Source organism: Xiphophorus hellerii, chromosome 23, assembly GCF_003331165.1.
Source record: "Xiphophorus hellerii strain 12219 chromosome 23, Xiphophorus_hellerii-4.1, whole genome shotgun sequence".
NCBI lineage: Eukaryota > Metazoa > Chordata > Actinopteri > Cyprinodontiformes > Poeciliidae > Xiphophorus > Xiphophorus hellerii.
The window spans coordinates 7,915,369-7,937,774 of record NC_045694.1 but is presented as its reverse complement, the minus strand read 5'-3'; the positions used below and the strand labels follow the sequence as shown (position 1 = coordinate 7,937,774).

The 22,406-nt window shown below is 37.3% G+C and overlaps 2 protein-coding genes and 1 long non-coding RNA gene across 4 annotated transcripts; 1 reads left to right on the top strand and 2 right to left on the bottom strand.

Moving 5' to 3' along the window:
• Nucleotides 1–1,276: 1,276 nt before the first annotated feature.
• On the bottom strand, nucleotides 1,277–1,751 carry LOC116714092 (uncharacterized). Its single transcript, XR_004337995.1, has 2 exons — nucleotides 1,487–1,751; nucleotides 1,277–1,382 (listed from the first exon to the last, which is right to left on the bottom strand). It is a non-coding gene; the product is annotated as an uncharacterized LOC116714092 (long non-coding RNA).
• A 2,807-nt stretch (nucleotides 1,752–4,558) lies between these two features.
• LOC116714090 (transmembrane 9 superfamily member 2-like) lies at nucleotides 4,559–15,818 on the top strand. Of its 2 annotated transcripts, XM_032554401.1 has the most exons (18): nucleotides 4,738–4,863; nucleotides 5,253–5,320; nucleotides 5,408–5,501; nucleotides 5,624–5,748; nucleotides 5,889–6,018; nucleotides 6,704–6,831; nucleotides 7,455–7,569; nucleotides 7,679–7,758; nucleotides 7,867–7,972; nucleotides 9,319–9,369; nucleotides 9,695–9,827; nucleotides 10,320–10,439; nucleotides 10,662–10,719; nucleotides 10,852–11,011; nucleotides 11,110–11,261; nucleotides 11,363–11,474; nucleotides 11,561–11,732; nucleotides 14,847–15,818. In XM_032554401.1, exons 1-18 carry the CDS (start codon nucleotides 4,738–4,740, stop codon nucleotides 14,912–14,914), a joined length of 1,998 nt encoding a protein of 665 aa, XP_032410292.1. In that variant the 3' UTR covers nucleotides 14,915–15,818. The 2 variants fall into 2 exon arrangements, with proteins under 2 accessions (XP_032410293.1, XP_032410292.1); XM_032554402.1 differs by lacking the exon at nucleotides 9,319–9,369 and having other exon boundaries at nucleotides 4,559–4,863; nucleotides 14,847–14,914.
• A 125-nt stretch (nucleotides 15,819–15,943) lies between these two features.
• gpr101 (G protein-coupled receptor 101) lies at nucleotides 15,944–21,603 on the bottom strand. The gene has a single exon (XM_032554403.1). It carries the CDS (start codon nucleotides 20,034–20,036, stop codon nucleotides 18,693–18,695), a length of 1,344 nt encoding a protein of 447 aa, XP_032410294.1. The 5' UTR covers nucleotides 20,037–21,603; the 3' UTR covers nucleotides 15,944–18,692.
• Between the last annotated feature and the right edge of the window lie 803 nt (nucleotides 21,604–22,406).

The window sequence follows — 22,406 nt, the reverse complement described above, 5'->3', positions numbered from 1 at the left end:
GAAAAGTGATCACTTAGCCTCTATTGAACATGTAGAAGGAGCACTTGTCCTTCTACAAGTGCTCCATAGAGAGCACACTGACTTACTGTATCTGCGTATGGTATAACAGCAGCACTACGGCTCAAAGGAAAGCTCTCCAAAGGGTTGTGAATACAGCCCAAAAAATCATTGGCTAGCCTCTCCCCTCACTGGAGGACATGCACAGCGACCGCTGTCTAAGAAAAGCACAACACATCACAAAGGACACTTCTCACCCAGGACATTCTCTGTTCACACTGCTGCCTTCAGGCAGAAGATACAGAGCAATCAGAACAACAACCAACCGTCTCAGAGACAGTTTTTATCCGATAGCAATAACAAAACTAAATGCAATCAAAAACAACCATTAATCATCATAAATGATGTATGTGAGAATGTGGCTGTTCTTACTTTTTTTTTTTGCCAGTTTGTTGATTCTTGCGTTGTGTATGAATTGTGAGACAGTTATTTTTTGTTTTTGGGCATGTGCACCGACTGATGGCACCCTTTGAATTTCGTTGTCCTTGTGACAATGACAATAAAGATTTATCTTATCTTATGTGCAATGTACAAAGTCTGTTGGGGAGAAAAACTGACAAATTGTGACTTATTCTCAAGATTAAACGCTTATTTTAAAAAAAATTTAAAATAAAAACATCCTATGTCTATTATACCAAGACAGAATATTTAACCCATGACCACTTCTGAAAAGATTATGTAGTAACAAATGTGACCATTTGCCTGGATAAAGGTGCAAGTCGTTTATCATTAGTCATTTATTTGAACAATTCACTGAGAAAACTAGATGCTGTGTTCCTATTTTAAGCAACTTTTGGGGATAAGCAGGCATTCAACATTGCATCCTTAATGTAATTTTGCAAATAAAATGAAATAGCTTAATATTTCAGCATTTAATTATACATCCATAAACTACTTTTATGTAGGTAACTACTTTTATGTAGCTTTTCAAAAGGCCCCTCAAAGTATTTTGAAAACAAACAAACAATAAAACACTCATATCTATCGAAAGTGAAAATGAAACATTCCGAGTTCATACAAAGTCTAAAGTATTTATTTTAAGTATTGGTAAAACTGCTAAACAAAAGGAAAAGATGCAAATTAAACTGTAATATTACAACTAAAAATATAAAACTTTAAGTGTGTATTAAATACAGCAACACATAAGCTTTGCACGCGGTGTTAAATCGGTAGAAAATTAAAATCGAGTTCTACTTGTGGAGGGGCCATTCCCACCTTCGACGATCCTGCCATATTTGCTGAAGTACTGCTCCAAGGCCTTGTCGGTGGTCTCCGTGTTGAGTCCACCGATGAAGAGCTTCCCCGGTCGGTCTGCTTCGGCCATTCTGAAAAACAAAGAAAATGCCGTTCGGGTCAACTATCACACGGAAAATATTGCACAGGAACAATAAAACTGCTCTTAAAAACGGATCATTTGCTAGATAAATACCTTTTTGCTGGTTTTGAGTCGCTCAAAATGGCGATAAACGCGCCACCAATATCAGCGAAACAGTTATTCACGTTAGACGACTTTCCCCACGAGCTACAAAAAAAAAACAACACTTCAATACTGCGGTTTAAGAGCACAAAGGCGCCACGTGTGTAATATTTAAAACAACACGGACTAAGTCTGCTCAAAGCATGCAGGCTACCAACGTGCTATGACGAGGAACTACCAAATTTATCAGGCTTTAGGCCAGTGGTTCTTAACCTTTTTTGAGGTACCGAACCCATCAGTTTCATATGCGCAGTCACCGAACCCTTCTTTAGTGATGAATAAAATATTATTTTTTCCAAATTCAAGACATAGGTATATGTTTTTTTCCTGGTGCACAAAATGAGCTGTGCATGAACGTCACTTTGCTCAAAGAACAAAACCATGAACTCGCAGCAAGTTACAGTATGACTTCATTCTGGCCCCCCAAATATATTTCGGCCCCATGAAAGAATTTCAGCTCCCAAAATATTTTTTTACTATTTTACTAATTAAAAATAAATTAGGATTTTTTTCAAAGAATTAAAAAATTTTTAATAACTTAATTTTGTTTTAATTTTAAATTAAATTTGTTTTTTTGTCATTTTGAATCCACAAAATACTTTTTGGGGCCAGAATAAAGTATTGCACAAATGACATACCTGCAAATCAGTGTGACTTCTGCTGATGTTTTTGGGAGACCAGTTCAGAGAGGCGTGGCTTCACCTTGGCAAGTGCATCTTCAGAGCAAAGTCTGTTCATGTTCTTCCTTTTTTGCTCGACATATTTAGTATGGATTAAAATATTAAGAAAGAAACCACGCGACGTACAACTACGACAACCGTTGAATACTGCGCGCACTAAATTCCCCGAAGCCCTGATTGGCCGAGCAATGTAACATGCTCCTCTGCAGCAAGTGATGGCCAAGCGGGGCGGTCATCACGACTTTACACAAGTGTGTCTTTACCTCCGCGGCAGAGGCTCCGCCGAACCCCTGAGACCGACTGATCGAAGCCCTGGGGTTCGATCGAACCCAGGTTAAGAACCACTGCTTTAGGAGGATACAATGATGGTGAACAACGGTTGCTCTTCTTCCTCTATTTACCTTCTGCCGGCTGAAATACGTACTCCTGCCCCCTAGTGGCACTCCAAGGCGCTGCACAACTACAACCGCTCTTGTATCCCAGTCGTTGTCTTATGTAGGTTTAATGTTTCAACATCGTTTTCATTATTTGTTCTTATGAAATGCTTGTTTTAAAATCCCTTGAAATTTTAGTCATGCAACCACTCATACCATTTTTTTCACTCTTAAGTGACTGAATGACCATTACTTCACAACTTGTGAGGTTACAAAAATTGTACATCTTTGCTAAGTAGCTCAAGCTGTCAAACTGAATGGAGAACGATTGTTGACATCAACTTCCTGGATTTGGATCTGGACTTTGACTGGGTCATTCTGGACTACTACAGATAAATAAATACACTTTAATTCAAGGAAGCTGTTAATTAGATTTAGGCCTTTATGATTGCATTGTGTTCTGTATTCTCCACTGTAGCTTTCTGTGCATTTTGTGGGTTACTTTTTTGTGAAGCACTGTGTGACATCTGTGCAATTTATGAACCTCGAGGACTCATGAATCAGTGTTAAAAGTTATAAATAAAACTTTCCCCTGAAAGGGACTGAACATTGCATTGAAAATAGGTGATGGGTAAATTTAGTTGGACTCTGGCTGGGAAGCTCAAAACTTAATTTAATTTCAGGTAAAGCCTTTCTTTTGTTGATTTAAATGTACTATTACACTGAAATTGTTTCTATAGTTGGGATGTGTCTTCATAATCTGCTTTTTGAGCAAAAATCTGAAGGTTCAGGGATAAAAACAAGTATTTCTAAATTAGGAACTTTCTACATTTTACCCACTTTCATTATTAGTTTTCAATAAATAAGAAAGACTGAATTATATGTCCGAGTTTTTGAAATGTTACTGTTATTTCATGGTATCTCCAGTTGGAACTGTGTTTCCGTGAAGGTGGAGAGCAACATTGGAGTTTCACAGAACAGTTCTGGTTTCGTTCCTGTTTATGCTGGACACCAAAGACAGGTCTGAGTTCTGCCACATTCAGAAGTACTCTGCTAATGCTTATATTGCAGCATATATCAGGAATGAAATGTAATGGAGTACAAGGACTTGGCGATCAAGGGCCTTCAGTACTTGGAGGATGGAAAACTGCCTCCTGCTGAACACCTACAAAAGCGTCTATCTCCATCCATCAATCCATTCATTTCTCCTTCCCTCCCTCTGTCTCTTCCTCCCTTTCTTTCCTTCCTTAGAAATTAGGCTAAATGACAAAGTTCTCAAGATTAATATTTGCAATATCCCAGGATCAGATTGTGAGTACATTTTGTTTACATAAATTCTGAGTTACAGTTGATGGTACAGAACTAAAGCTCAACTAAATAATGTGAAAAAATGTATATCATTTGAAGTTATAGGCTGTTTATTTAAGCAAATAAATTAGAGTTATTTTAGAAAAAAACCATCACCACAGTCTATGCAAAGTTGTGAACTTCCGTTTCCTTCTACAAGCGCTACGTATCATTCCGGTTTTCTAGGCATCTTTTATTTACATTATTTCCCAAATTTACGAGTGATTTTTCCTCTTCATTTATTTTAAATGCCGTCTGTTCTCTTATACAAAAATTCAGATTTCTCTCACACATTTTCACAATTGTACTTCATCGTTTCCTTCTCTAACTTAGTTCAGCTATAAAAACGAGGAAAACAAGGGTGGTGATGGTGGCTGACAAGCAACATAAAGTTCCACGGTGTCAAAATATGATGCCTGTCAAAATAATTCAAATAGTAAATATACCTGTTCATTTTAAGCGTCCATATAATTCCTTTATAATATAAGTAAAACATATTAAAAACATTTTAATACAAATTGTATTATACGCAATTTTGCATAATCTTAAAACACAGAAATCCAACGTTTGGAGCAGACCGAATCCTTCGTACCTTTACTTTGAAGGGGAAACCCCGTGACATCCGCGTAGCTTGACAGAGGTGGGACGTTGTCAGTCTGGATCGGTGTCCGTATCCCGAGTTAGCGAAACGGCTTTTAGCCAGCCGTAGATACCCGGTGAACAGTAGGCCCTTATAAATTAGGGGATACGCTGCCTTTAACAGCAAGATATCGCAGCGTTGGAGAACTTAACCCGCGTTAAAATGAAGATGCGACAGCCAGTTGGATTGGTCTATTTTCTAGTCGTATATTTCAGTTCATGCTCGGCGTTTTATCTTCCGGGTTTAGCTCCCGTGAGTTTTTGTGACAAAGAGACAGAAGAATGCCAGGTATGACTTCTTTCAGTGGAGTAGCAGTTCTTAATAAGTTATGTACATGTTCATCAGTAGAAGTTTCTATATTTTTCCTTGTGTTTTTGACATCTTTTTTTCAACTGGCAGAAATAGCAGTAGCTAGCCGCTTGTCCTCTAGGCCCCGGCTAATGTCTGGAACAGGATACTGGCATATCGTGATGATGTTTAGGAACTTTGTATTGTTTCGTCTCACTAGTGATTGCTTAAAAGCCATTGTCTCGTGATTTTGCCTCTAATGCCATTTAAAAAAGTTTCTGTGAGTGATAATTATTTTTCCATTTGGGACTCGATAATTTCAGGCTCATTAGTTTATATTTTTTTAAAATGTTCTATAAAAGTTACATTTTAAAGTATCTTCTTTACAGACGCAGATTGAGGTGTTTGTTAATCGCTTGGATTCAGTGGAGTCTGTTCTGCCTTACGAATATGATATGTAAGTCATTTGATATTTTAGATTAAAAAAAAGTCTTGATCAGTATCATAATTTTTCTGTGGATGATCATTTAAATATTTGCTAAAGGTTTGACTTCTGCAAAGATGATCAGGAGAAGAGGCCATCGGAGAACCTGGGACAGGTGCTATTTGGTGAGCGAATTGAGTCTTCCCCTTACAAGGTGAGAGCCTGAATAATGGCAAATACGTTTTTGTTTCGTTCATTCTATGTTTGCAGAGATGCAACATTCATTCCACCAAATCGTTATCCATGTTGCTGCTAAAAAACAATATTTTTTTGCAGATCAAGTTTAAAGAAAATGCATGCCAGAAAGTTTGCACCAAGACTTACAAGGCAGGGAACAAAGATGATACACCAAAATTGGATTTTCTCAAGATGGGAATGCAGCTGAATTACCAGCATCACTGGTTAGTGGCAGATACACGTCATTAGAAGATTCTTACTGATTCAATTTCTCCTTAAGAATTAGTGCTAATTTGGAGAAAATGAATAAATGAACAAAGGAAAGTATTTAAGCAAACCTTTATAATTTTATATGTATTTTAAGGATTATCGACAACATGCCAGTGACATGGTGCTATGACGTTGAAGACGGTCAAAAGTATTGCAACCCTGGCTTCCCTATTGGCTGCTTTGTCACATCAGATGGTCGAGCAAAAGATGCCTGTGTAATTAATGTGAGTTGTGGTTTCTTGCTTTTTTAATTTCTGCATTGTGGTTTTATTATAAGAATGTGTGAAATTAAAATAAACTAACAACAGCTAATAGGTATTTTCTTTAAAGTAATTTTTGACCCAAGAAGAAATTTCAACAAAGTTGACATTGTGTATTTAAAGGAAATTGGCTTGAACAGCATTAGTGACTGTAAAACGGATTGCATTAAGCTGTGCTAGCAATCAATGTAACCAGTTTGGCTTTACCAACCAGTGATACCTGTTGGAGCAGTGTGACAGTGTACGTCAGCAGCAAATAATGCATTTTTATCTAACTGTCTTTAAATGCACTCTCATTTATTTTATGTTTTAGTTGGTAACTATTATATACTCTCATTTAATTTATGTTTTAGTTGGTAACTATTATATACAAATATTTTTTTTAATAAAGGAATGAACCTTCAGATCTGATTAATTTGCCTAAAAATACTTTAGGTTTTTTTGGTGGTTGAACTTATAATTTTGCCTGTGCTTTCATGTTTTTTATCTTATTTTGGAGGATCAAGGAAAGATATTAATATGATGCGAAAACTAAATAAATCTGATGCCTTTCACCTGTCATACAGAATAGCATGAGTTTAATATGTTCAAATGAAGTTAAAGCTGAAATGGACGTTGACTAATGAGACACATTTGTATCTTTTTTCAGGCTGAGTTCAACAAGAAAAACACATTTTATGTCTTCAACCATGTGGACATAAAGATTACTTACCACAGCGGAGAAAATGAAGGTTGGCGAGGCTCTCGCTTGGTTGCTGCCACTCTTGAACCAAAGAGGTGAGAGTCAAGTGGACGTGGATGGACAATCAGCTACTATTTATTTATTTAATTTTTTAATGCAACTCATTTAGGGATGCATCACCTTTCAGCATGGCTGTATACAGAGGTTTTCAATAGTTTCACATTTAAAAACCACAAAAGTTTTTATTCATACCCTTATTACTGACTAAAGAGCTACCAAAGAGTTAACAAAGTGCTCCACTATCTTTCCATGTTGCTGCTCACTGCCAGTCAGCTGGTTGAAAGGCTACTATGGTTTTCCTTTGCTTACAATATAGACATATTTGACTGGAAGTATTTGTAGTGAGGAATAATGAACTCGGTTGACGTACTGACAATTTGGAAACTGTTAGTATATCAAAATGAAATTAACAATAAATGGCAATAGTTGACATTATTAACTGTAAATGTCCATATGTTCTATCATTTTTGCTGCAGTTGAAATATGAGTTGTTTTTCCGTCCTAAAGTACACAAAACATGTTCAAACATAAAGTGGTTATCATGCACTGAGATGCTCTTACAGCACGTAGTTAAGGTTATGGTCTTAATGACAGTTGGCTTTTGTTCTTAACAATTACATTAGAACATAAGTTGACTTTTTGTATTTTCTGCAAACAGCATCAAACAAGTAGATGAAAACAAACCAAACTGTGAATCAGGAAACCCAATGGAAGTGCCAGGGGAGGTTAAAGAGGATATAACCATCGTTTACACCTATTCTGTAACATTTGAGGTAAGCCTTTTATGTGTGACTATACTTTTTAGTAATGTGTTACCTGTTCATGGTCTGTAAGGAGAAAACTGTTACCTGATTATTGCATTTTTTAAAATTAATTTTACAGGAAAATAATACCATCAAATGGGCCTCTAGGTGGGACTACATCCTGGTTTCGATGCCTCATACCAACATCCAGTGGTTTAGGTCCGAATACGCTTTTAATGCTTTTTCGCTTTAAAAAAACTGCCACTACTATTCACAAGCTCATTATTTTTGGTATTTGCATTAAGGTGTGTCTTGTGTGTCCAACAGCATCATGAATTCCTTGGTCATTGTGCTTTTCCTGTCTGGCATGGTTGCCATGATCATGCTGAGAACCCTTCATAAGGACATCGCCAGATACAATCAGGTGGATCAGGTAAAGATGCTGTTTGACTTTTCTGTTCTGATGTGTACAAAACATTCCTGCTACAAATAAATTGCAGGACATCATCACTTACTCACACAAGACAAGCCCTTCCACTTCCTGTTGGTGTTATGAAACCAGGATATTCGAAGTAATCTCCATTTATTTTCAGATTCCACCTGTACCAAAAAATGTTTCAGCATTTTCCTTTGTGGAAATTATTACAAACAGACTGTTACTACTGTCTGATAAAATTAATCAGACAGTTTAATTTTATCAGACATTAAATAAAGTTGTCTGATAAAAGGATGAAAGGATGAAACCATTCATCCTTTCAACAAGAATGAATGGTTTTCATCCTTGTTGAAAACCATTGATCAAGGATGGTTTTCTTACTAACCAGTTGGTAGTCTGATGTTTACATGCTTAAAACAGTGGGCCATGTGTCGTCTTGAGCTATCTAGATGTATCTAAATGATTTAGAATAGCATCCAAAAGTTTTGTGAATTTATTTGAGTAATTTAACTGAAAAGGAAACTGATATTATATACAGTACAAAAATACAAAATCTTACCATGTAATTTTTTTTTGTTTTTAGTGTAAATATCTTTGTGCACTTGAAATAAGACAAAACTAACTTACAAGTAACTTTTAATCAAGATATGAGAGCTTGTTTGAAGTCAATAATTCCTTAAAATTGGTGAAAAAGTACTAATTCCATCGGCAGATTATTTCATTTGTAACACATTTTCCCATGTTACAAGTGAAATAATCTGCCAATGAAACTAGTAGTTTTTTGTTGATATCAAGGTATTAGTGACTTAAAACAAGTTCACAAAACAAATCTTGCTTAAAAGTTATTTGTAAGTTAGTTTTTCTTGTTTCACATGTACTAACATACTTGAACTAGAATGTAGACCAGAATACCTGGTAAGATTTTGTATTTTTGCAGTGCAGATTTCAATACGGACCAATTAGAAAATATCGGTACGAGTGTCACTTTTTGAATTAATGAAATAAAGTTTTCAATGGTATTCTCATTTATTGAATGTATTTCTATTCCTGAATGCTTTTATTGCTGAGACTAATCAGATCGAAAACTCTTGTATGTGTGAAATAAGGCAGGACAGCTGGGTAGATCCATATCACTCTAGATAAGGATTTTCATGAGGAATTTAGAGGTTTAACTGAAGAAATTATTCTAACACATTGTAGACTGGAGTTTATTTTTACTAACACCATTCATTGGTCTGCTTGTGCTTATTTGTGTGGCTTATGCTTTAAATCTGCAGTGTAAAATACCACCCAGCACGAGTACATTGCATCCAAAATTACAAATACTCTGTTACATTTCACAGGGAGACTTGATAAAGCTTACACCGGCCAAGGAAAAATCTTCTCTACCCTATGTAAGCTTAATGAAATCCATTCTAAAGATTGAACAAAATCAGGTGCTTGGGTGTGTATGATTCTGGCAAACAGAGAACACATGGAATGTAAAATGTGGTGTGGATCTTTAAAGTAGGAGTTAAATCTGTCAGAAAAAGGGAAAAATGTATTTTTCCTTGAAATTAGTTTGTTCACACCAAATTTTACACCTTTTTAAAATCTGTCTTCACATATATGTGTTTGTCTAGCAGGAATGAGTGTCTGGTGGTTGGCAACCTTTTTAACTTTAAACTTGTATAAATTTGAGTCTCTCCCTTGACCGTTGTGTTGACATTTGTCCCCCAGGAAGACGCACAGGAAGAGTCAGGATGGAAGCAAGTGCATGGGGATGTTTTCCGTCCTCCCAGGAAGGGGATGCTGCTGTCTGTGTTCCTTGGACAGGGTACCCAGATCTTCATCATGACCTTCATCACACTCTGTAAGGATTGGCAGTATTTCAGATATGTAAAACAAAAAAATAAATAATTATTGACTGATATTAAATACTTGTATCATACGTTTTTCAACCATATCTTTCAGCACTACCTTAACAGCATAAAAACAAATTATTTTGTATGGTTATGAATAAATTCAACCCATACAGGGTGTTTAAGGTTTCAAGTAACATTGGAGCTTGATTCTCTGCTTTCCCCATGTTCACAATATAATAAGAAAGCTTCTTTAATTTATCACCTAATTCTGAACACATGACTTTTATCATAAATATTGTTTTGGTAGCTAAATGGAAACAGATATTCCAAATCTGTACTAAGCATAGAGCTTTCAACTTAAATTACAGTATATGGTAACATATACCATACACATTTTACATTCTTAAGTTAGCCAGGCATTCTATTAAAGTGTTTCGCCTTTCACATTCTACATACATTATGTTTGAAATGATGCATTCATGACTTTCTGTCCACTTTAGTCCTGGCCTGTCTTGGATTCCTGTCTCCTGCCAACAGAGGGGCTCTGATGACGTGCGCTGTGGTTCTCTGGGTCCTGCTGGGAACACCTGCTGGCTACGTGTCTGCACGTCTTTACAAAAGTAATTCTCCACTTTGTATGAAAGTTACAGTTTTACAAAGTAGATTTTAAAAATAAATGAATAAAAAGTTGTTTTGTAATTGTCACCCTCAGTTTAGATAATGTAGTAGGATATCTCAGAGCTAAACCAATTTGGATAATACTTCACTCATAACCTTTCATGCAAACTTCATTGTCATTGTTCCTGTCACAATAGTTAATTCTTGTCTCTTCTTCTTATCAGCTTTTGGAGGTGAAAAGTGGAAGACCAACGTGTTGCTGACAGCTCTCCTGTGCCCAGGGTACATTATTTAGCTTAGCAAATGCTCACATTTCATGCACTTCTGTTTTAGCAGGTCTGGAGGCTTGCATACTGATGTTATCCAACGTATAATTGACCTTTGTACTGAGTCGTTGTTTATTTTTTTCTTTAGGATTGTATTTGCAGACTTTTTCATGATGAACCTCATCCTTTGGGTGGAGGGATCCTCAGCTGCAATCCCCTTTGGTACTTTGGTGGCCATTTTGGCCATGTGGTTTGGAATCTCTGTTCCTCTCACTTTCATTGGTGCCTACTTTGGATTCAAGAAACCTGTGAGTTAGATCTTTCGCGTTGACAAAACATAGACAAATGCGTTTTTATCTTTTCTTCTTGTCAGCTTTCAGCTTTTTTGTTTTTCTGTTTGGCGCAGGCAATTGAGCAACCAGTGCGGACAAATCAAATCCCCCGTCAAATTCCTGAGCAGTCCTTCTTCACTAAGCCCATCCCTGGGATCGTCATGGGTGGCATCCTTCCTTTTGGTTGCATCTTCATCCAGCTGTTCTTCATCCTCAACAGCATTTGGTACAAATGTGAAATAATCTCCATTTCTGAGAAATCTGCAACTCCAATATTAGATACTTAAACATGTTTACAGGGTGAATGAATTAAGATTTTTGATTCAGGTCTCATCAGATGTACTACATGTTTGGGTTCCTGTTCCTGGTTTTCATTATTCTCCTGATCACCTGCTCTGAGGCCACAATTCTGCTGTGCTACTTCCACCTGTGTGCTGAGGTACCTGAATGTTTAGGCTAGATTTCTTTCATTTTTTTATAGTTTTAACGGACCCTAACTCGCCATCTTTTATCTGATTCATCCAGGACTACCATTGGTGGTGGCGTTCATTCCTGACCAGCGGCTTCACAGCAGTCTATCTCTTTATCTACGCTGTGCACTACTTCTTCTCAAAGCTGCAAATAATTGGCGCGGCAAGCACTATACTGTACTTTGGATACACTATGATTATGGTTCTCATCTTCTTCCTCTTTACAGGTAAGAATTTTACTTTTTAATGATAATTGTTTTGTTTTATTCTTGTTTCTGTGTATTGCAGACATGACTTTGTTCCGTGTCTCATTAAATTCAATGAAAGTTTTAAGATCAGTAAAGAGTGTGGGTTGTGCTGTCTTTTCAAAGGTAATTTGATACCAGTGGATAGTCAGATTACCAGTAGAAGGAACATTCAAGATCCTGTTCTAAGAATAGACATCAGGAAATTCCTCAACATTTATTTGCTCTCATTTTAGTGGCCTTTTATACTTGCCACGATAAGATAGAGTATCTATAAAGTAATAAAATAAAAAAGGAATGTATTTCAATACTTAAGTTGCCAAAATGAAACTAATAGTTGTTACACTCAAAAGTGTTTGATTCTGTTCATTCAGATGACAATGGCTTACATCTAATGAACATCCAAAATTAAGTTCTGAGAAAATTAAAATATAATTTAAGACCAATTAATGTTTAATGTTTTTCTATGGACTGCACAATTATGGGGAAGACTGGTGACAGACAGTTGTCACTGACTACTTTCTCATCTGGTATGTCACTAAAAGACTGTTGATAAAGAAGCTGGCTTAATGTAAAGTTGAGTGAAAAGAATAATGTAGTAAAAAATCATACACAATTGGTATGATGGCAGTCCTGAGATGATTCAATCCATCAAGTTTATTTGTATGTATTATTAATCAAAAGCAGCTCTAAACAGGTGGGTTTTTAGCCTCGATTTAAAGGAACTCAGTGTTTCAGCTGTTTTGCAGTTTTCTGGAAGCTTGTTATAGATTTGTGGTTCATAGAAGCTGAATGCAGCATCTCCATGTTTGGTTCTGGGGTTGCAGAGCAGACCAGAACCAGAAAAACTGAGAGATCTGGTAGTTTGTCATTATGTGATTTACAAACTAATAGAAATATTGTAAAGTTTATTGTCTGAGGTGCAGGCAGCCAGAATAAGGATTTTTCCAACTGGGTTGATGAACGTTCTCTTCCTGGTTTTAGTGAGATTGCAAGCAGCAGTGTTCTGGGTCAGCTGCAGCTCTCTCTCTTTTTTTATATATATATATTTTTTTATATCAGACCTATGAAGAAACTATTGCAGTAATCAATGCAACTAACGATAAGCGCATGAATGAGTTTTTCTAGATCTTGCTATGGCATTAGTCATTTATTCCTAGAAATGTTTTTCAGGTGATAGAAGGCTGACTTTGTAACTGCCTTTATGTGACTCTTAAGGTTCAGGTCTGAGTCCATCATTACACCCAGATCTTGGTCCGGTCTTTATCATGTCCAAAGTTCACAAAGCAATCTACCAGGAAGTTTTAGAGCACTTCCTGCTTCCTTTTGCTGAAAAACTTTGACATTTAGATTTCATTTTCCTGCAGGACTGTTTCTTACAAGCCACATTAATAGTCTAGATTTTTCCAGTTGCAGATCTATGTGGCGCTGTTGAGCTTTCTTGCCGACTCAAATGAGATTCAGGTTGTCAGCAGAAAGAGGATAAAATAAAGTAGGGAATAATGAGCACATACCCGCCTAGTCTGTGTGTTGCACAAGATCATTTGGCTCACCAAGATGTTGATGGTGACATATGTCCTGGTATTATTCTGTCATTAGGCAGATAAAAAAATTTAGTCCATAGCAACGCTCGTCACGGCTGTTCTGGTTGACACTGTCTTGGGTCAGAGCTATAAGTAGCAAGCAGGACAAGATGTCAAAAGATTATCGCTGCAAAGTAGTTCTGCAGTTCAGGAAAAAGATGATTAGTTTCCCTCCTTTCTGCTAGTTTTGATTTAAATACTCCTAATCCGTGTCATTTCTTCTTTTCACTTTTTATTCTGTTGTCTCTTTGCCATCTCATCCCAACTTTGATCACAACTTATTTCTTCTGGGGGCTTTATGTGTGGAACCCATTCAGCAGTCAGACTGGGTTTTACACCCAGATGAAGTGATTGGGGATTTTAACTAAAGGAACGAACATATGCATCCGAGCTCGCTGTGTTTTTGTCAAAATATATATGTATATATATTTTTATAATGTTCTTTTGATTCCATCTCAATTACCAAATCGATTGCAGTTGACTCATCTAGATTGATCTGGATCCAGGTTGCAGAAAAACCTCGATATTACATTGAAAGTACCCGGCACATGGCTAACTAGAACATTTATCCAAATACTCTTTACTGAGAATATTTGCAATCCAAACCCAATGTGACTTTTTTCATATTGGCATTGATCATGAGTAATAGGACTTAAAAAGTTTTGACTTTGACTCTGGCAATATATTTATATGTTTTTTGCAAACTGTGACTCCAGAAAAGTTGCTTTTTGGACCTTCCACAATAAAGAGCTTACTATTTTTGAATAGCAATTTAATAATAATAATAATAACAACAATAATAAATTCGGGTTCTTTTTTTTCCCTTTTCTTTTTTATTGAATTTCCATAACAAAATGACCAGTATCAGTAATATTTATATATCTATATATTCTCTTCATGGCTCTAGATGAGTTTTCTTTAGCTGGACTGACGGTTGTAATGACTGCAGGTCTTTGGTCTAGATAATAACTTACAATTTGGGGGGAAATTATCTGCAGTTATATAGAGTACTTTTTCCACAAATAAAAGGAAGAAAATAAGCTACAATGTTGAAGTTTTAAATTAATTAATTTACTTTTACAGATAATATGGAAAAAGCTTAAAGTGTGATATTACATGTGAAGGCATTCAGAAGTAATGTGGTAACAAGTACAAACTATTTTAGTGTACTTTGTGTGCCTTTTGCTACCTTGTGTTGAATAAAATCTTAATCATATGACGTCATAAAACATAAAGTCTCTAAAAACGGATCAGTTCATAGGATAATGTACATTTCTCTATTGGAGTTATTAGATACCAGTAAGTGAAATTGGTGATTTTGTTAAAAATAATTATTTCTTGTTTATATTTTTTATTAATTACATTTGTGTGCCTCATACAACTGAAATAGTAGTATAATTGAAGGTTTTAACACATTTTACCAGGGGTGCTTGTTTATGCTGATCTTGCCTTGTTAATCTGATGATTTATTTATTTTTTTAACAGATGTGTTTTTCTTGTCTCCCACCTTTAGGTACAATTGGCTTCTTCGCTTGCTTCTGGTTTGTAAATAAGATCTACAGTGTGGTGAAAGTGGACTAGAGGACTGAAGCATGGACTAACATCTTGCTGCCACAGCGCTGGGCTCCTCAGTGCTGCCTTTGTCATGAAGTGGTCTAAACGGACCGGAACTGAAACCATCACGTGATAGAAAAACTCACAGAGCAGAGCCCGTCCTTTTTTGTGCTTTAAACCTCTGTTGCTTTTTTCATTTTAAATATAAATATATATGTATATCATATTGTTTCACTGTTGACCCTTTATCTTCTGAATGGCGCCTTGAAAATCAGTGAGGGTTCCAGTGATTAAGTTGGCACCACGAACCATTTGTTTTAATTTCTAAACAAAGTGAAATATTTAGTGTTTTGGTTTTTCTATTCTTTCATGGCTAAATGCTCCTTTTTTCTGTTCTGTAATGATTTGGAAAACAAAATGTACATATGTTGTATAAAGAGGGAGAGTGAGAATGCTTCTTAAAGACTGTCACCATTATGAGAGCCTCTTGTGGGGTTTTTCATTTTCTGCATATTTTGATTTGTAGGTGTGAATTGGGCTTAAATTCTTTAAATATCAGGCAGTAATGTAGTTTAAACATATAAAACACTGACACTGGTATGATGATGTCCATTTTCTTCAAATTAAGATTCTGTAGAGTAGAAGGATGATGCAGGTACAACGATAAACGCCAGCGTTGGAGTGACTACAGTGTGTTACATATTAAGAATATTTCAGTGTGTTTGCTCACAGAAAAAAATCCAATTTTAATTTTAATGCAGACCATGAAGTTACTACCTATGTAGTCCATTGAGATGCATCCCTTAATGATCTAAAGTGGTTTGTTAAGCTATTAATTGCATAAGCACCACTGCTGTGTGCTTCTGGCGGTGGGATGTCTTCATCAGAGGTGGAAACTTTACAAATAAATGTAATTAATCTAAAGGGAAAATGGTTTTATTGTGTTTGAGTTACTATAAAATGTCACTTCTTTCTACTTATCTCTGGACTTTAGACTAGAAGCTCCCATTCAGTAATGATCCCAAGCAACTTTTTCTATTATAAAACTATGGAAAGCAGATTGAGATGTTGTATTTCCAACTATTGATGCAGTAATTCAAATAAGTATATTGTAATATACTGGTGATAAATTTATTTGCATAATTTATCCATTAAATTAAAACTAAGTGTGACTTTAACTGAAGACAGAAAAATGCCTGATTTTAAATATTTCTTGGATGAACATCAATGTAAAATGACATTGGTTTTCTTATACATTACATACAGTTTATTATTAAACAACAAACAGCATTTATTATTCCAACCAAATTAATACAAATGCACAAAATATGTAGTTTCTTAAAGTCTAAACATTTTATCTTATTTGCTGCAATGCAAACTGTTCTATTGAAAGATTCTGACAAGTTTGATTGTCAAATATGTTTTCTCTACTGACCTGGATAAATACAGGTTTATAACAAAGGCAGGTCTCGGAAAGAAAAAAAACATACTGTACAAATCTATCACAATATAGTATGAAAAATAACACACTAGGGGCAAAACATTTTTTTCTTTAACAAACAGTTATAGAAATACCAAAACAAAGGCAAAACCTGCTGTTAAAATGAGCCCTAGTCAAGCTTACGGCTTCCCAAATATTCTTTTCTCTGACTTGTAGCACTGTTGGTGCAGTCAGACATTTACATACACTCAGCATGGCCATGAACTCATTCAGGGGTTTTTAAATAATATGCTTTACTATCTGTCCAGCGTGGAATAATTGTATAACTTCAACACTCAGATCAACGGGAAAGTCAAAGGAAATATTCTAGATCCTCTGAACAACCAAAGATTTTAAGATTATCGATTCAAATAACTGTACCTAAATGCAATTTGTTAAGATACGTCACCTTTTGGAACCAAACATTCACTTTTATGTGAAAAGAAATTGGTTAAGATTTTAAGGAATCACCAATACAAAAGTCTGCCATGAAATGGAAATTGCTGGATCTCTGGAACCTCTGATCACATCTTTCAAATTTTTCTTAAAGAGGTATCTTACACCTTTACGTGTGTTTAATGGAATGTAAGACATCCGTTACATAAGCTCTCCTGGCATGCTGGTTGTTTAAAACAACTGGTGCACTGTTATATTTTTATCACACGTTGCTCCCTGTGTTGTGTGGTGTTAAAGAAAATACTCTGTCTCTCTAAAGAAAGGCTGACATTAAAAAAAGCAGTAAATACTGAGTCCAAATTTGACACACTGAAGAAGTAAAAATCTTCAGGTTTTGCCAGAATAAAGTAAAAACTGATGTGTGTGTATGTTTGGCCATATTATTAACTAAAGGGAATTATAACCCTTCTATGTTCTTTAGCTTACAGGCACAGTGAATCATTCTTCCTATTCTCCAAAAAGGCGGTTCGAGACTAAGAGGAGTTGCAGAAAATAAATATTTACAAGCTAAAAATTAAATTGATATGGGCACATCATTTTTCTTAGTCTGTGAGCAGCACCCTGAGTTGATATGATGGAAATAAAGCTGTGACCTCCAGCATGCTTCGCATAAAACGCACTAGAGGGGAGGTCTTGCTAAACTAACAATTAATTCAAGATATCATTGGTTTGTGTCAGAAAAAAGATGATATTTCATTTTAGGGCAAGGTCTGGATTGATTAGTTAAAATTAAAAAATGTTTTAAAGGTCCATTTTGAAATTCAAACATCAGTAATTACAATATTGGATACTTCTTATAATGGTTTTACAGACAGAACATGATGACAACAGCACGTCTTGTACATACAATCTATGTTGTAACTTTTATAACTGCATTTACATATTAAAAAACCCTCAGCCAGTTTTGATACTCTTGACTGAATAAAACTTTTCCCCTTGTACAATAAGCTCCATTGGAGAAGCGTAAAGGGATAGTTTGGGATTTCTGAGGTTAGGTTCTGATAATATCTTAACTGCAGTAGATAAGTCACTTTATTTAATATAAATCCAGATTAGTTGGCTTAAAGATAATGGCTGCCCGAAGAGGGACACCGAAGTGGTCTTCTACCATCTTAAAATAACTCTAGGCTCAAAATCTGAAAGCAGTTTTTTGGAGCACCATTTTATAAACCTTTAAGCCATTGTCATCTACGCTATTAACACATGAGCTTTTGATTAGTTACACAAGAAAGAGAGAAAATGAAGGGAGGAGGGAGTGCACCACCAGTTATTTTCTTGTACAGATAACATAAAATGTATAAGGTCTCCTATACATTTCATGTTATTTAATGGTGACAATGTCACTTTAGAATTTGTACACATAAAATAGAAGAAAATACAGTATTTAGTTAGTTACCACCACAACAAACAGCAAATCCAGTTGAGTTTTCCGAATTACAACAAGAAAACACTTGGATGTGATGCCTTCACCCAAATCAGAGCTTCAACTTCTTATACAAATCAAACAGACTGTAAGCACCAGTTTCTGTGAAAATAACCATCCAATGCCAACATTAGAGCAATTTAAAGGTTCATAAAACTGTGTTTACATAAATGTTTTTGCTGCTTAAAGACAGTAGGAGTTTCCTGCAATCTAGAGAGTTACCTACTGCTATTAAAATATTATCTTCTTATTTTAAGGAAACCTAATTTCAAAAGGCCTGCACTTTCCATTTAAGAGAAACCATCAAACGATTGTTAAGTGAATGGTAATGTATTCAGTACCACCGCTTACAAGCTCAGCAGGCTAGATCCACATTTATCGCCTCCCATCCACAGGAACTCCTCACATAGGAATTAAGATTTCCTTTCTAATGACTGCAGTGCAGATCATGAGCTTTGCTGGCCATGAACAGGAAGCTCTCTCTCTGAGCTGAAACTGGTAGAGGTGGTTTCTCTGCGGCTGTCTCTTGACTTCCTCTCACAAGTAGGAGAGGAGGACGTTGTGCACTCTTCCCAAGTCTGCATGGGGAAAACTCGAGCAGGCAGACTGGGGAGGTGAGAGTGAGCGTTGGGGTGTCCCTCCGTCGTGGTGAAGCAGCCCTCCACTGTGGAGCTGTGTCGTGGACGACCCTGCTTGCAGAGCATCCCATAAAGCAAAGCCAGGAACTCTTTTCTCACGCTGCGATGCATGTAGCCATAAATGTACGGATGAAGGCAGCACTGCAAGAAGAAGAGCACAAGGGCAGTGGAGGACAACCACGGGGGCACATTGACTCTGGTGCTCATCGAAATGGTATTCAGAATGCTGTAGGGACCCATACTGAAGATATATGAAGCCATGATGACAAACACTACACGAGCTGCCTTGCAGTGGTAGTGGAACCGTCTGTGTTTAACTCGAACAGGGTGTCTTCGGGCTGTGTAGGGGCCCTCAGGTGAACTTGCCTGCTGGGGTAAAGAAAGCTGCTGCGGACTGGTGGGGCCCTGAAATTCCTGCTGGCACGGCTGGGAGTATGATTGCGTCTGAATGGGATGCACTAATGCATTCTGTCTCCTAGCAGCTCTAAACACCATCCAGTAGCATCCGAGCATGATTAGCACTGGAAGCCAAAAGGAAAAGGTGAACACCACAGCAGAATAGGACAAGCTGGAGGACCACACCACTGTGCAGACCTTGTAATGACGGTCAAAATCTATGGAGCCCCAGCCGTAGAGAGGGGGTGTGCTCTGCAAGACGCTCAGCACCCAGGTGGCAATGATCAGGTTGGTGCCTAAGTGTGGGGTCATGCGGGTCGGATAAGATAGAGGGTGGATAATGGCCAGGTAGCGATCCACTGAGACAACAATGATGGTGTTGACTCCGGCGAATGCAAAAAGGTGCATGAGCACCACCAGAGCCTGACACAGCCGAGCATCCAGCGGCCACACACCCGGCAAGGCAGCCGCAATGGCAAACGGCATGACTAAGACAGTCTGGAGGAGATCCGCCAGGAGGAGGTTGAGGACAAAGCGGTTGGCGACGTGAAGGAGCTGAGGCTTCCTTTGGAAAACCAGGAGAACGACCACGTTCCCAAACAAAGAGAGGCACACAATCACAGATATGAGCACCACCCTCACCACACTGTCAGCCAAGGAGGACCAGACTGGGTCCTGACTGGACAGTGTGAAGCCATCCTCCAGGGGATCATCAGTGAAATTGGAGCCCAAGCCAGGTGCCTGGGAGGATGACATCTTCCGGCTGGCACCCAGCAGAGTGTTGACGCAAAGTCAGGTCAGTCCCATACTGATCATCACCTAACACCAGCCCATCTGCTGCTGTGGTATTCCGTCTTCAATGGGTTTCAATACACATCTCACATTATTGTTTTTAAACGTATTTCATCCAAAGTGACAACATCACCCGCAAGGCGTGAAAGCTGCCCACGCGAGTTATCCACGAGCAGATGAAGATAACCCACATTGATTCGCCGTTCATGGCGATCAGTGATTAATCCCTGAAGGCTTCACCCGACGAAAACAGGCCGCTTCTTCTTCATTTTCTTCTTCTTCGCCTCCTTCCTGCAGTCGACATCTGCAGAATGAAAAATGGAAATTGGCGACAGCAGATGCCGCCGTCCCAGCCTCCAGCGGACAGAAAATATCACCAGCCGCTAATCTGTTACTGATGCATAAGAAGCGTTGAGGTGATCAGCGAGGCGATAATTTGCCTGATGATGCCGCCTCCTCTGCGCTGCGCTCGGTTTCCATCCCTGCCTCGGCTCCAGTCATCGGCGGCGTGTCTTCACCCAGCGGGGGTCTCTCATCCAGACGGGCAGATCTTCTCCGCCGCGGCTCTTTTCAAGGCGGATCGTTTATTATTTTTATCTGCTTCGATTCCTCCTTAGCAGTGTCAGGCTGCTTATAGTCGGATCTTTTCTTCGAGGTGTCAGAATGAAGAAGAAGAAGAAGAAAAAAACAGGACACCTGTACAGAAATCTCTCCCCCGCCGCCGCTGCTGGAGCTCGACACCAACCCCCTTCCTCCTCTTCTCCCCCCACTGTTGTCATGAATGTGAGCGCGTTTCAGCATCTGCAAGGCATGTTTTATACATCATATAGAAGCACAAAAGTTAATTGTGTTATCCTGAAGAATTCATGTCCATTTTTTTATAATGAAAAGGAACATTTTATAAAATAAAACATAGTACCAGTTATGGCTAAAAAACAAAAACAAAACAGGACTTCAATTTTCACGTCACAAAAACAACTGTGTTTTACTGAGATGCGTAATTGAGGTGCACAAGGAAGAAAACATACACACGTTTTAAAAAATGTCTATAATACAGTTACAAATCTGAAAAGTGTGGCATGCACTTGTAGTCAACCCCCCTTGGTCAACAAAATGGCTGCATGTACTTTCTGATACACCAAGCTTTTTGCACTGATGCAGAAATTCATGCCAAAGGAGCCCCGACCATGAGCTGTGGTACAGAACATGGCCAACTTTTCAGTAGGCTGACGATTTGTACATCTTCTTATCATTTTCAACAATATTCTAATTAATTATGATGCACAAATGCTTGTAGAGAAAATTAGACTTATAAATATAGAATTTCTCAGTTTTAAATTGAGAATTATCAAGAAATGATCGATTGTTCTGTTGATCAGGGGCTATTTCAGTTTATTTCAGCTTTTATTTATTTATTTTGCTCTTATGATCCATCATAGGATCCAGGAGACACAATTCAGAAGGAATTAAGCTTTTATTGTGCATTATATATATTTTTCAGTAGCTAACAATTTTAAAAAAAATTTCCGAGAAGCTGAGTTTTGGATTTTTATGAGCTGTGAGCTGCAATTGTCAAAATTTGCTGAACTAATTAATTAAAATACTGAGGCTATTAAATAAATTAGTTTTACTTTTTGAATGAAATTACAACAAACAAACGTAACTGTTGTTCTAATTCTTTGAGCTACACCAGTGTTTGAAGTAGAAATGGAAAACCTTAAATCTTCCCTCTGAAGACTTTGTTAACCTTTATGCTCTTTAACTTAGCATCATAATAAAATGCAGCCTAATTTGTCAAGATTGATATGTACCCAAGACTGAGGTTTTAACCTCATAGACAGACTGAAAATAAAATAAAATCTCTGAGAAGTTGAGTGACTGGTGGTGTGTTGGATTACACATAACTTAGTTTAGACCCAAAAACCAAAACATTCAAGCTTGTATTTGAATCTGGGTGCATATTTACGTGAGTCTCTATTTTTACTGAGGTAAACAAAAAAATTTGCCTCAACATTTCAGTCTTTGTTGGTTGAAAAAGAGAGGCTTCATTAAAATGCGCAGAAAACAAAAGCCGTTCCTCATTGTGCAATCCAATTAGTCTGTGGCTTACATGGCCTACTAATCAACACTAGTAATTAGCCATTTTATTTCAAGTCTGTGCTCTATCCTAGCTATCAAAAAGCCCTTTGATGTGACTCTCGAACACCCTGTGTTGTAGATTTAGATTGCAAATGAAATGCTGGTGACCATAAAGCGGTGGGGAGATGTTTCCCTGTTCCCATGTTGAATGGCCTGTGGTTCAAAGGGAGACCCAGAGGCCTTCTGTCTCGTGGG